General features: G+C 41.7%; 2 protein-coding genes across 11 annotated transcripts in view; one reads left to right on the plus strand and one right to left on the minus strand.

Annotated features, from left to right (window-relative positions):
• The window catches only part of AK5 (adenylate kinase 5), a 263,749-nt gene extending 255,149 nt beyond the window's left edge, over window positions 1-8,600 (plus strand). For all 4 annotated transcript variants that reach the window (XM_003990243.6, XM_019837266.3, XM_011284927.4 and 1 more), the window contains one exon: window positions 7,213-8,600. In XM_003990243.6, the coding sequence (XP_003990292.2) occupies window positions 7,213-7,281 (69 nt within the window). In that variant the 3' untranslated portion in view covers window positions 7,282-8,600. The remainder of the gene's footprint in view (window positions 1-7,212) is intronic.
• ZZZ3 (zinc finger ZZ-type containing 3) overlaps window positions 4,402-12,782 on the minus strand; it is a 112,932-nt gene continuing 104,551 nt past the window's right edge. For 6 of the 7 annotated variants that reach the window (XM_045036043.1, XM_045036044.1, XM_045036039.1 and 3 more), the window contains one exon: window positions 4,402-4,818. In XM_045036043.1, coding sequence (XP_044891978.1) covers window positions 4,419-4,818 — 400 coding nt within the window. In that variant the 3' untranslated portion in view covers window positions 4,402-4,418. Of the gene's footprint in view, window positions 4,819-8,153; window positions 8,523-12,782 lie in introns of those variants that run through there. The other variant, XM_045036045.1, reaches the window with a different exon arrangement.

A 12,782-nucleotide genomic window follows, 5' to 3' on the forward strand; every position in this document is an offset into this window, starting at 1 on the left:
GACAAATGAGGCATAAATCTTCCATCTGTCTCCCAGAGTCTTAAGAAACTCATTCTTCATTATTCTGCTTGACTAGTCTCTCCACCCCCCGCCCTTCCTGTCAGGCCTGCACTACATTCCCCGCAAAGAGCTTTTGATTCAGTGCAATCTGATTTGCTCCCCTGTGGTCCTGTTGAAATGAGTTGTGCTCAGTGCGTGTCTGCATCCTGCTTCCCATAACAGTAGGCAGAAGAGAACTCCAGACCCTGTGCTCTTCTATTCACTTTCTTGACTTCCTTCCCCTGTGGTTGCTTCAGTCACGTGGCAGGCTCTGCCTTTGGCCAGCTCAGGGCAGTCCATTCACTGGGCTTCACTTTAACTCACAACGTCTCCACGAGCCCCTGCCGTGGATTCTAGAAGCCAACAGAAGACTGGGGCATCTCTGACGTCCAAGGCATGGTGGTTAATGCCAGGAATTCCGAGAGGAAAAGACACCCATGAAATTCTGCACCACAGCAAAGTGGTAAATATAGTAATAAGATTTACAGAATGTTCTGGGCCTTTGGGAGTACCGCACCTGGAAAGGTAGGTGAGGGCTTCAGAGAAAAGACGACATTTGAACAGGTCCTAAAGGATGAATACAAGTTCATAACGGACAGAGGAGAAGGAGACAAAGGCACTGACACATGGAAGAGCCCAAGAATGTTAGCACAAGATGTAGCTAGTGCAGAGCCGATGAACGAAAGCAGTAACACACTAGACCAGAAAGCAAGGCTGAAGCAAGACCATGAAGGACCTGAATCCATTCATTCATTCCTCCTTCATTCAACAAATTTGCTAGCCCGGCATGGTCCAACAGAAATAGAACATGGGCCACATACATAGATTTAAAATTTCCTAGTAGTCACATTAACAAGAAAAAAATAAGTAGAACCAAATGAAATGAACTTGAAAATAGATTTTATTGAACCTGATATATCCTAAGTCTTAGCTTCTCAACATGCCATCAATACCAAAATTATGAGATACTTTATTTTCTAATATGTCTTCAAAATCCAGTACTTAAGCATAACACAATTCAGATGCTAAATTTTCATCAGAAATAGATCGTATTTATATTCCATAAAATTTGTGGTTAAAATGGCAGATCTCACATACTCTAGTTGTTCCAATATATTTTTTAATTTTCTAATAAGGGAGTCCAAGTACCAGTTTTAAAAGTTAGATTGATTTTAACTACATAGCATTAAAAAGTCAGCTCCTCGGTTGTACTGGCTGCCTTTCAAGTGTTCAGAAGCCCCCTATGGCTACTGCATTGGATAGTACAGTTCTAGACCATCTTAGAAAGTTCCAACTAAATACTGCTGGTATTTTAAACAGGGAAATGACTGATAAGATATGTTTTAGAATTTTGTGGATGTCTATGAAAAGAGCTGCCAGCCAAATTTAAACTTCAGGCAAAATTGGGAGGAAGAGGAAAAAGAAGGAAAGATTTTAAATGCTTGTGCTTTGGAAAATCCTATGTACACAGAAGCCATTAATATGCAGATTATAAATCAGCCTAAAATTGTTGCTAACGCTTGTCCTAAAAGCTCTCTAAAGTAAAGGTATACATAGCCCTCTTGCTTCCTAGGGCCTTGAGAATAAGGAGAAATCTGTGTCCCGACTGGATATGTGAATTGGAGGAGTCCCCAGAAGCGTCATTTACATAACCCTAACTTTTGAAGAATGCATCCGATGCTCGGCCCCAGACGGCACGCAGGTGCTGCATATTAAGGGCTTTGCCTTTGCGGAGCCTCGTCTGGTGGTGAGGGATCCCTGCGGTGTGAGGCTCCGTCTGGCTCAGAGGACAAGATGAAAAGAGTGAGAAGGTGGTGCACACAACAGTCGTAAACCAGTGGCAGCCTGGGTCAGTCTCAGAAGCCCCATGGCGCCAATACATGAAAAACAAAATTAAAACTCCAGCCCTGTTTGTCACAGCGTGGGAAATTCAGGAGAAACACAACTAGACCTGGGCAGTGTTGGAACTAGCCGTTTTATGGTTTGCAGATTCACTTCACAGAATGAAAGAGAAGGAGTAGACAAAGCCTGCAATTCCTAAGGCAGTGTAATGACTTTCCTAATTTAGCAGTATGTTCTGCTGACTGCGTGAAATATTATCACTGACTGCTCTCCTTTGAGAAGTCAGGTGAAAACTCAGAAATTCAATCCTATTTCCTGTTCACCTGCTGGTAGCTTTTTTTTTCTTTTATTGTTAAAAAAAATACTTCCTCTACTGATCACTTATTGCAGGATTTTATATTAAGTCTTTGACTCAAAAAGATAGGTTCTTAAAGTCAAAAGCACATCCACTTATCTAGGTTTCAATTAAATGAAATACATTAAAGCTTCATACATTCTGACTCTGCTGATTCAGAATTGGGGGTCTTTTAAGTTTGCTCAATTACTGAGGAAGTCCCCTTCACACAAAAGTTTACAGGACTCTTTTTCTTTTTATTTTTTTTTAACGTTTATTTAAGAGACAGAGACAGAGCGTGAGCAGGGGAGGGGCAGAGAGAGAGGGAGACACAGAATCCGAAGCAGGCTCCAGGCTCTGAGCTGTCAGCACAGAGCCTGACACGGAGCTCGAACTCACAAGCCATGAGATCATGACCTGAGCCGAAGTCGGACGCTTAACTGACTGAGCCACCCAGGCACCCCCAGTTTACAGGATTCTTATCTGTTCACTAAGGGTGTTAAACACTGGCACACTGTTAGTGGGTTTAAATTTGCTAAAGTTGTAAGCACTGAGAATAGTTTCTGTAACTTAAAATGCCCTTAGTAAATTGGTTCTTTCCCATTTCTTTTGACTTACCCAGGAGTCACATGAAAATCTCTAAAAGTCCCTTATTGTTCTCTTAAAATATTCTCCGTGTGAGAATCCACTGAACAGGGGGACCAGAGACCTGCCACTAATAATGTCATGGACAGTGTAAACAATAAGCTAAGTGTTAATGGATCGCTACCTTCTTACCCATGCCCACTACACGGGCCATGAGAGGGGCCAAGGAAAGTGAGTTAACAATCTTCCCTCCTTATAGGGTTTGATAAGGCAAGGGCAGGTTCAGCAGGGCAGTGAGCAGCAGCAGATTTTCTGAAAAGTGATGTTAGGAAGGCAGGCATTCCAAAGCATGTCTTGTACATGCAGGTTAGATAAGGCATTATGGGGCCAGAAAAAGGAACACAGTAATGACACCCATACAACATGGGTGAACCGTGAAGACAGTGCTTAGTGAAAAATAAAAATAAAAATAACCCATATACTATGTGATTCCATTTATAGAAAATGTCCAGAATAGGTAAATCTATGGAGGCACAACCTCCTCCCGACCTATTTTTCCAGCCTCCTGTTCTCCTTCCTCCAACTCAAGCAGCATTTGCTCTGTCCCCAACAAAGACCCACTGATCCCTGAAAACTCCAGGTGCTTGCAGATTTCTATCCCTTTGCACATGCTGGTCTCTCCACAGAGAAGGCTCTCATTATCTTCAAATACATATCCACTCCAGGCTCAGCTTGACTGGCAACACCAAACTAAACTCAACAGTCCTGATGCCCACTGATGGGAGCCTGATCCCCACAAAAACGTGAACTGAGATTTGGAATAGCATAGGGTATCAGAGCTGGAACCGAACCTGGAGGTTACACGTCTGTCATCAGTCCCTTTATAGAACAGAGGAGGAAACTGAGGCACCAGGAGGATGAATGTCTAGTCCGAGTCCTGAAGCCGACTGGGGATTAATACAGGTATCATGGCTCCTACTACAGTGCTCTTTGCCTTGCACTTCAACCCTCCTGCAATGTTTTGACTAAGCAAACATCAGCTTCTGTGTACCCGTTTGATTGTATCAACTCAACTTTAAAAACCCTTACGTAATTCCCATTATCATGTAACAGAATCTATAAGCCTCTTTATGATCAACACAGACCTACCATTCCAGCTTCACTCCTTGTTGCCCCAACCAAATTCAGCCCAGCAGCCATTTTGAGCTGGTGGACATATTCTAATGTGGTCGGGAAGTGCAAGGACTTTGGAGTCAGAGACCTTGGTTTCCACCAGGTCCCTGCCACTTACTTAGCTGTAGGACCTTGGGAAATTTAATTCATCTTTCAGAGCCTCAGTTTTGTCATGTGTGAAATGGGGATAGTATCTGTCCTCCCAAGATCCCTGTCAGAATTACCTGTTTAAAAACCGCTTTTTAATGGAATGGAATGGAATGGAATGGAATGAGAGCCAGTGAGGAGGCGAGGGACTCAGGGAGGGAGGAAGAGAGAGAGCCAGGGAGGGGGCGAAGGAAGACTTCAGAGATGATGAGAGGGAGGGAAGAAGGAAGTGGGCTAGCAAGTAAGGGCGGAAGTGAAGCAAGGGCAGAGGTAGAAAAACATTTTAATTAAAAATATTTTATTTAAAAATAAAAGCACTTATGCTTCTGTAGTGCTGCTGCTGCTGATGACGATTTTTCTCAGGAAACTCCCTGCCCTCCCAACATGGTGGAAGGTGTTCCTGTATCCACAGCTCCTGTACTGGCCTCGAAACAGCATAGATTCCTGTTAACTCTTCATCTCTGTTCTTGAGCTGTGAGCTCTGTGAAAGCAGGGTCATTTTGTCTTGTTCAGCTTGGTATCTCCAGCACATAATGTTAGCACCCAGGAAACGTTTGTTGGTTGAAAGAAGAGGAGGGAGAGGTAAAACAAGAGGCAAGGTGCCGTGAGGGACACACAGGGCAAAGCCGAAATCTCTGCCCTCAGATGGAAAGCCTGTAGCCAGGGAGACAAGTTGCAGACTGCTGTCGTTGACTTTCCTAGAAGGAAGGGGTAGGACATGTTGGGGGAGGGCGCTTAAAATTTTTTTTTAATTTTAATTTTCTCCTTATTGGGAGATGTATCACACACATGGTTATGCATAAAAGCCATATGTACAGTTTGAGGAATTATAAAACAAACACTGTGTAATCACCACACAGGCCCAGGAAGTAGGAAAGAATGGCAGAGGCTCCCTGGGTCTCCCCAGTCACCTCCTCCGTCCTCTCTCCAAGCAGGAGCCACTCCTGACTTCCATAATCATCTTCTTGCTTCTCTTAATGGTTTTACCACTTATGTACGGACCCCGAACCTACACGATGTAGCTTTGCGTGTTCTTGGATTTTACAGAACTTGAATTGCACTGCATGCATATTCTTTCAAGACCCGCTTCTTTCCCTCACCACAACTTTGGGAGAGTCATCCCTGTTGTTCAACATAGTAGCTGTAGTGTTTCTTCCATCACTATTCTAGTCCAGCCTGTGACTATGCCACAATTTATTTATCCATCTACTGCTCACGGACTTGTGTGATTTTTCCAGCTTGGGACTATTACAAACGACACTTCTAGAAACACTGTTGTACCTATTTTCTGGGATATTTAAATGTGGTTTTTTAGTTGTGGTGTTTTGTTTTTGAGAACTTATTCTATCTCTGGAATCTGTGACGTCTCTAGTGTTGTGAAATCGAAACTAGTTTGTGCAAAGAAGGTAGACAAGATTGGAAGAAATCAGTATGGTCCAAGATAACCCACAGGGAAATCATCTGGAGAATTTGTTAAATATGCAGATTAGACGGCCCAGCCCAACCACAGAAATGAGGACCTGTGGAGATGAAGGTTGAGAGTTGCACCTCAGCAGATTCGCTGCCCGCCCCTCCCGCAGGTCCCGTGGGTCACCAGGTCTCCTCTTCCTGTGCCTGGGACATACCTCAGTGATTGGTATGATGCTGGGTCACTTTTTTTTTAATGTTTATTTTTGAGAGTGACAGAGAGACTGTGAGGCGGGGAGGGGCAGAGAGAGAGGGAGACATAGAATCTGAAGCAGGCTGCAGGCTCTTGAGTGTGAGCACAGAGCCCAATACAGGGCTCCAACTCACGAACTGTGAGATCCTGACCTGAGCCGAAGTCAGATGCTTAACTGACGGAACCACCCAGGCATCCCCAACGTTGGGACATTTTGAGAGAGGAAGGGGTAGTTGTGCCTTAACACCCAGGAAGTCCGCTCCCTGCCGCTTCTTCTGTTGGCTCCTCGCAGTGGTGTGCCAGCAACGTCTGAGGGGACTCTGCACTTAGCACACCCGCAAGTGGAGGTCCCAGCTTTCTTCTCTACACGCCAGCCCCACCACCTCGCCCATGACCCAAAGCCCTATGCCCATCCTGTCCAAATGCTCTAGAACACGGAAGCCTTTTAACTAATTCTAGTTTTTCCATGAGCCTTAACAATACTTTACCTCAAGGCACCTACGTTTCGTTGTTTTAAACCGATTTTTAGTTTTCAATTCACAGCAAAAAGTATAAAGTACAGAATTCTCATGTAGCCCTGTCCCCAGACACACACACGACCTCCCCTACTAGCCACATCCCACACAATGGTAGGTTCATCGATGAAATCTACATCAATACATCATTCTCAACATTAGTCTGGTTTATATTAGGGTTCACTCCTGGTGTTCACACCCTTGGATTTTGACAAATGTTTATTGACATGTATCCACCATTCACTACTGTAACAGTCCTCTTTGTCCCACCTAGTCATTCCTCTCTGGCCACAACCCAGTCTTTTTACTGTCTCCATAGTTTTGCCTTTTTGAGAGTGTCGTATGGTATGGAGTCTTTCCAGATTGGCTTCTTTTAACCTCATAATAGGAATTGAAGTTTCCTCCAAGTCTGTTCATGGCTTAGTAATTCATTTCTTGTGAGCACTGAATAACATTCCACTGTCTGGATACCACAGTTTTTCCACTCACCTAATGAAATCTTAGTTGCTTCCAAGTTTTAACAATTATGAACAGAGCTCCTATAAACAATCCATATGCAAGTTTTTGTGTGGACGTTAAGTTTTCAGCTCCTTTGGGTAAATACCAAGAAGCGCAATTCCTGGATTATACGGTAAGAATGTTTAATTTTGTAAGAAACTGCCAAACCGTCTTCCAAAGTGGCTGTACCATTTTGCATTCCCGTCAGCAAAGAATGAGTACTGTACCGCATCTTTACCGGCATTTGCTGATGCATTTTGGATTTTGTCCATTCTAATAGGTGTGCAGTGGTATCTCCTTGATGTTTTAATTTAGATAAACCTAGTTTGTTTTTTTTTTAACAACCACTTTTTTCTCTGTGGTTTGGGCGCCTAGAGCAGGCAATTCTTTTAAGACTTTCTTTTTCCCTTTAAATATAGGTAAATGCAGAGGGGACACCGGAGGAAGTTTTTCTTCAACTCTGCACAGCTATTGACTCTATTTTCTGAAGGCAAAAAAAGCATGCACATCAAGGAGAGTGGAGACAGAAAAAAATATTAAAAGGCTCATCCCTTAACACAATATTGTTTCAAGTTAAACCGTTTGTGTCCCCCATCCCTACCCCACCCCAGATCCTGACATTGCTGTTTGCTTCTGAGCTTGACCTTTCCGAGAGGTGTCTGGAAATCATGCATGGTGTATTTGGTATTATCTAACCTCTTCTTCCTAATTCAGACAGCTGTCCGCACCCCCAGCACGCACACTCTTCCGTCACATCAGCTGTGCCTCAGAGCTGCTAGCTAGTACGTGAACAGAGCGTGGTGTTCAGTTGTGCCCTCAGGACCCGCTAGTCTGACCATTTGATTTCTCTGTCATCAAATGGGGTTAGCGCCCCCCTAATGCCCCATCACATTTTCCTTCCTCACCCCAAGATTTACATGCTGTTGCCTGATAAAGGGCCTTACCATGGGGCGAGGAGGCACCTGGGTACCTCCTCTAGTGGCTGTTTCCTCAAGTCTCATCCATTAGTAGCTCAGAGCCAGAGAGACTGGTCTGATAACTCCAACTGGTGATAAGAAATATGATTAAATTTGAATATTTGATAAAAGGAGTAAAACAATGTGAAATTGTATAGCTTTTCCAAGGCTGTAAAACCCAGACTAGTCACCAATAACATTTCTGCATTCATTTTTAGGAAACTGGCTACTACTTGGAATACTGTCATATGACAAAGAAAACAAATTGAATAAGTTGTCTAACCTAATCTCTTTTACACCTGGTGGTGCATTTCAGCAATTATACATTAATACCAATGACCAAACATAACGTAAAGCATGAGGTGATTTGTTACTGCGTTCACTGGAATAATGTCAACTTATAGTTTTGATTTTATAAGATCGTGTATTTATTTATTACTGCCAAACAAGAAAGTAACAGTAACAATACTGATGTGGGTGGGAGAGGCATGTCAGTACATGATGTTTAACAGATCCCAGTGCTGTATTTGTTTCATGCGGGCCTTTTCCAGGGCTGTGCAAACCTTATCATATCCATATGTAAAACTGTGCTTTACCCTGCTTCAAACCAGTGAGGTTTGGGTTCTCTTTTGTGTTATCAGTTGCCAAATCAGAGCTTCTTATATATTCTACTGGAATAACTGCATCTTCCATTCAGTCACTACAAATGACCATAGTTTCAGTTTGCATGCCGTTCTTTTCCCTTCAATGGTCGTGCTGATAAGGATCCAATTCTGGGACAGAATTGTATTTTTAAAGTCATTTTTTTTTCTTGAAATGGATATATGTACAAATAAAATAAATGGAACACAGCATAGCTCTTTTTCTATTTATTTGTAACTCACATCATTCTGGAAAGCACTTGAAGCCTTATTCCAAACAGAATTAGAAGCAAACACAGTTAATAGTTGAGATTTATGATATGCTCATATGGTTTTAATTTTGGCCGTAGATCAGTTCTGAGCTATTACATAGAGAATTCTCAGTGTACTCATGATACATGGTAATTTTTATGTTTCCTTTTGCCCTAGCAGTCATTCTTAAACAGAAATGTAGTGTTTGCTAAAGAAGAAATTAAATTTCTTTGGTTACAATGATGCCTGTATTACCAAAAAGGGGCATGTTCCTTCAAGTCACACAGTTATCAAGTACTTTATTACCACCCCAGTTGTCTCACTCTCTGTACGGGAGCACAAGGAGCATTTGAGCAAATTAGAATCAGAGGGTGAAAATGATCAGTTATGCCAAAAACACAGAATGACTCTTTGTAGGGATTAACATTCTTTAAACACATACCACATATTGGCAAACACAGTTCATGCCTACCACAGCTCGGACAGCTTGAGTACGGGATAGGAGACAACAGATGCCGTGACCTTTATGGCTGTAGCTGGCTGTCCTCTTGAAAAAAAAAGAATCGGCAGAGGTAAATAAATGGCTTTGCCCCTGAAGAGGATCTGGAGATGCAACAGACTGCTAAAACGTGTTACGGACGTGGATGGCTTGAAATGACATCACTACTTTAAAGTCACAGGATTTTAAAGCAGGAAAGGATCTTAGAGGTCTCTGCCCAGCAGAAGCCCTTGTGTGTATGTGAAAGACATCAGAACACAATCCAAACTCCTTTACAATGGTCTACATTCAAGGCCTCACCTGCTCTGCCTCTGTACCCTGTATCACCCCATCAACTGCATTCTCCTCTTGCTCATTTGGCTCAAGCTACACGGGCCCTCTTAATGTTGCCTGAACAAGCCAAGATCTCTGCTGGATCAGACCCTTGTTGTTGCTATCCCGCCTCTTCCTCCAGGTTATCCACAGGCCGATTCCCTCACTCCGTCCAGGTCTCATCGAGCGTTCTTTGATTATTCCATCTAAAATGACAGTCTGGTCCTCATTCTTCCACCATTTTTCTCCAAACATTATTTTCTTCACAACATTTATCTCTGCCTAACTTTATGTAATATTTTATATTTATGTGTTTACTGGTGCTCTTCTGCATTAGACCATAAGGCTCTAGAAGGGCAAAGCTTTATACCCTCCATCCTGCACACAATTATTAAAAGCTAACACTTATATCCTCTGAAACTTGGCTATTTCATCTGTACAGTGGACATAATAGTAAGCAACCTCACAGAGGGGTTGCAAGTATTCAACAAGTTAGTAATACATGTAAATCATTTACTAGTTCGTAGAGTTCAATAAAAGGTGGTTCTTTGTCAGTATTTGTTGAGTGCCTCACTTTCACAATTGGGACTGGGACCCAGAATTTCCACTCCAGTGCCCTTTCACTCTAAAAACATGGCAGAGAATCAAGGTTTACGGCCTAACTGGGAACCCAGAGGAAACCATAATCTTCTCAGCCACCCAGGCTTGAACAACATCCTCCAGATAAGACAGGACGCAATTCTTCAATACTCTCAGAGCCCTATAAAGATCTCCTGAGGCAGGCCCCCAAAGGGCCCCACATAGGCACTCACAGACACACTCAGACATACGTGGTCTCTCCTACCTTTCTGGAGAAAAAATATAACTCATCAAAACACTGATTAACTAGTACTAAATATTTATTAAAAATCTAAGAGCCAGGCAGGCCACAGGGACACAGATAGGGATGGTCTTTGTCCTTATGGAGCTAAATGGGATACCACTTCTCAAAAATTCATTTAATTGGCTACACGAAAAAAAAAGTTAAAAAAAAAAAAAGGTATTTTTTTCCTGGGATTCTATCAACAGGAGGTTATTTTCATAAGGTTAAAAAATAAAAATACTTTACAACCTAAAAGGTCAATGCCTCTATAATCTCTGTGGAGGAAAAAACTACTTGTTATCTGGAAAAAAAAAAAAAAAAACAAGTACTTCCATTTCCATCCAGTGCAACTAGAACAATGGCTTTCAAAATCTGTTACCTACATTAAGAAATACAGTTTATATAGCATGCCATAGTAATAACTAAAAGAAGACTTTCACAAAACAGTATTTATCCTTACTACCTGTGATATGCTATTTTCTTGGAAAAAAAATGTTCTTCATATCTCAGTACACTGTTGTCTTCTGTACTGTAATTTAAACACAAGGGGAAAGGGAAGGAAACTGGGTAAGGCATACTATTAGGTTAAGTGAGAGGCACCAAGCATGCATGGAAACAAATTCTGTCTCAGGCAGGAGACTTTGCCTAAAGCCTCAAGATCACATGTTTGCTGTCAAATTAGAATATGTAAATTATACGTCTGGGTGGTTTTCTAGAACTCAGTGCTGTCTTCCCATCCAAGGATCTGCTTCCTATTCTGTACCATGAACCTGGACCTGTCCTCAGGTCTGTGGCTCTAGGAACCATGCCACACCAGGGAAAAAGAGTGAAAAGCAATCCCTACACACTTCCATCTCCAAACCTTAGTGATGCCTGACACAAAGGGAATGTTCTTGCTCCATAAATTGGGTAGTGACTCTGCAGCAATCTGTCTAGGTTAAAATCTAAGCAGGACCACTTTGCTAACCATATGACCTTGGGCAAGTTATTTAACCTCTCTGGCTAGATCTCCTCATATGAAAACAGGTTAACAAATGCACCTTTCTCCTAAGGTTGCGAGAATTAAATCTGCTACTCTATGCTGGCCTGGCTCATAGTAAGCACTTACTCGGTTTTGCGCTTGTTATTAGTGCACACCACACCGATCAAAGCCTCCTCTGCCTAAACCTTAAAGCAGTGGTTTTAGGTGTCACTAAAAGTTCCTTCAGTTCTTATCAAACAACTTGAACATAATATTTCAGGAAATACATCTGACCTACATCTGACCTACCACTTAATATGCAAGGCTTTCACAAGTAGGTCTATGTTGTCTCTTAAGGCCAATACTTCTCTGTAGGAGATCGAAGGACTACTTGTAAAAGACAGCCCTGCCTATTCCTGCAGTCCGCCAATTAAAACACCACCTCCATATTACTACTCATGCTACTACTACCACTGCTACTATTACCATATAGGGCCTTTTTAAGCCAGGAGGACTACTTGCCTGGAGGTGAAAAATGCAAAATTAACACATCTTCACTCAAGCAGAAAATAATCCTCTTTGCCACTCAAAGTTCTCAAAATCTTTGCTCTTGAAAAATACAGTTAAGTGGATTTATTTTGTGTATTGTTTACATCAGAACTGTATCACACACAGCCCTCTTCCAAAGCATACTTTATGGGATTTTTGAATAAACCTGAATGGTCCTCCCCCAATAATCAGTATTATTTCTATACAAACACAGAAGTTATTACCGAGTGCTGCTGTCTTGCTGCAAGAAGGCAGATTTCCTAGCATATATCAGTTAACATTTAATATCAAAATGCCCAAACGTTAACAACTCCTTCTTCTTCCCCCCAACTACTGATTCCAGGGTAAGAAGTAAAGCTCAAGTCCATTTCCTGTTCTTCCTGATGCAATATATTTTATCAACATCAGTAATCTTTAGTCAATATATTACTTTAAAATTCTCATATTTCTATACTTAAAATAACATTACTTTTCTCAGTTAAAAAAATTCAAGGTATGATTTTAGTACCCTACAACATATTGAAGGAGTATTAAATAACGTTCCCTTGACTTAAAATCGGAAAAAACAGGGGACTTAGTCCAAAAACTAGGTGAGTATAATACTTAATCTTAGAATACTTATGTGATCTCTTCCAATAGTCAATAATAATTGCCAGTGAATAGAGTGATTTTCAAAAACCATCTGTTTAAATTAAACACGTGAAGAGGCTTACTTTCATCTAAAAGAATTAAGAGTAAAATTTTTCAGCCCGAGTATAGTTTTCACATCTGGACATTAATAATAGCCTTTTTAACCATGGTGTGTGTTCTTTCTGTAACCTAGTTTAATTAGTGTCTCAGCACACACTGAGTGAAAAGATTACCATCTTCTCTCAGAGCTTCTCAAGTTCATTTCCATAATACTATATAGTCCTTACTCTTTTTCAAGGACAGAAAGGTAAAGCAACCCCCTAAAAA

The sequence above is a fragment of the Felis catus genome, chromosome C1, assembly GCF_018350175.1.
Source record: "Felis catus isolate Fca126 chromosome C1, F.catus_Fca126_mat1.0, whole genome shotgun sequence".
NCBI lineage: Eukaryota > Metazoa > Chordata > Mammalia > Carnivora > Felidae > Felis > Felis catus.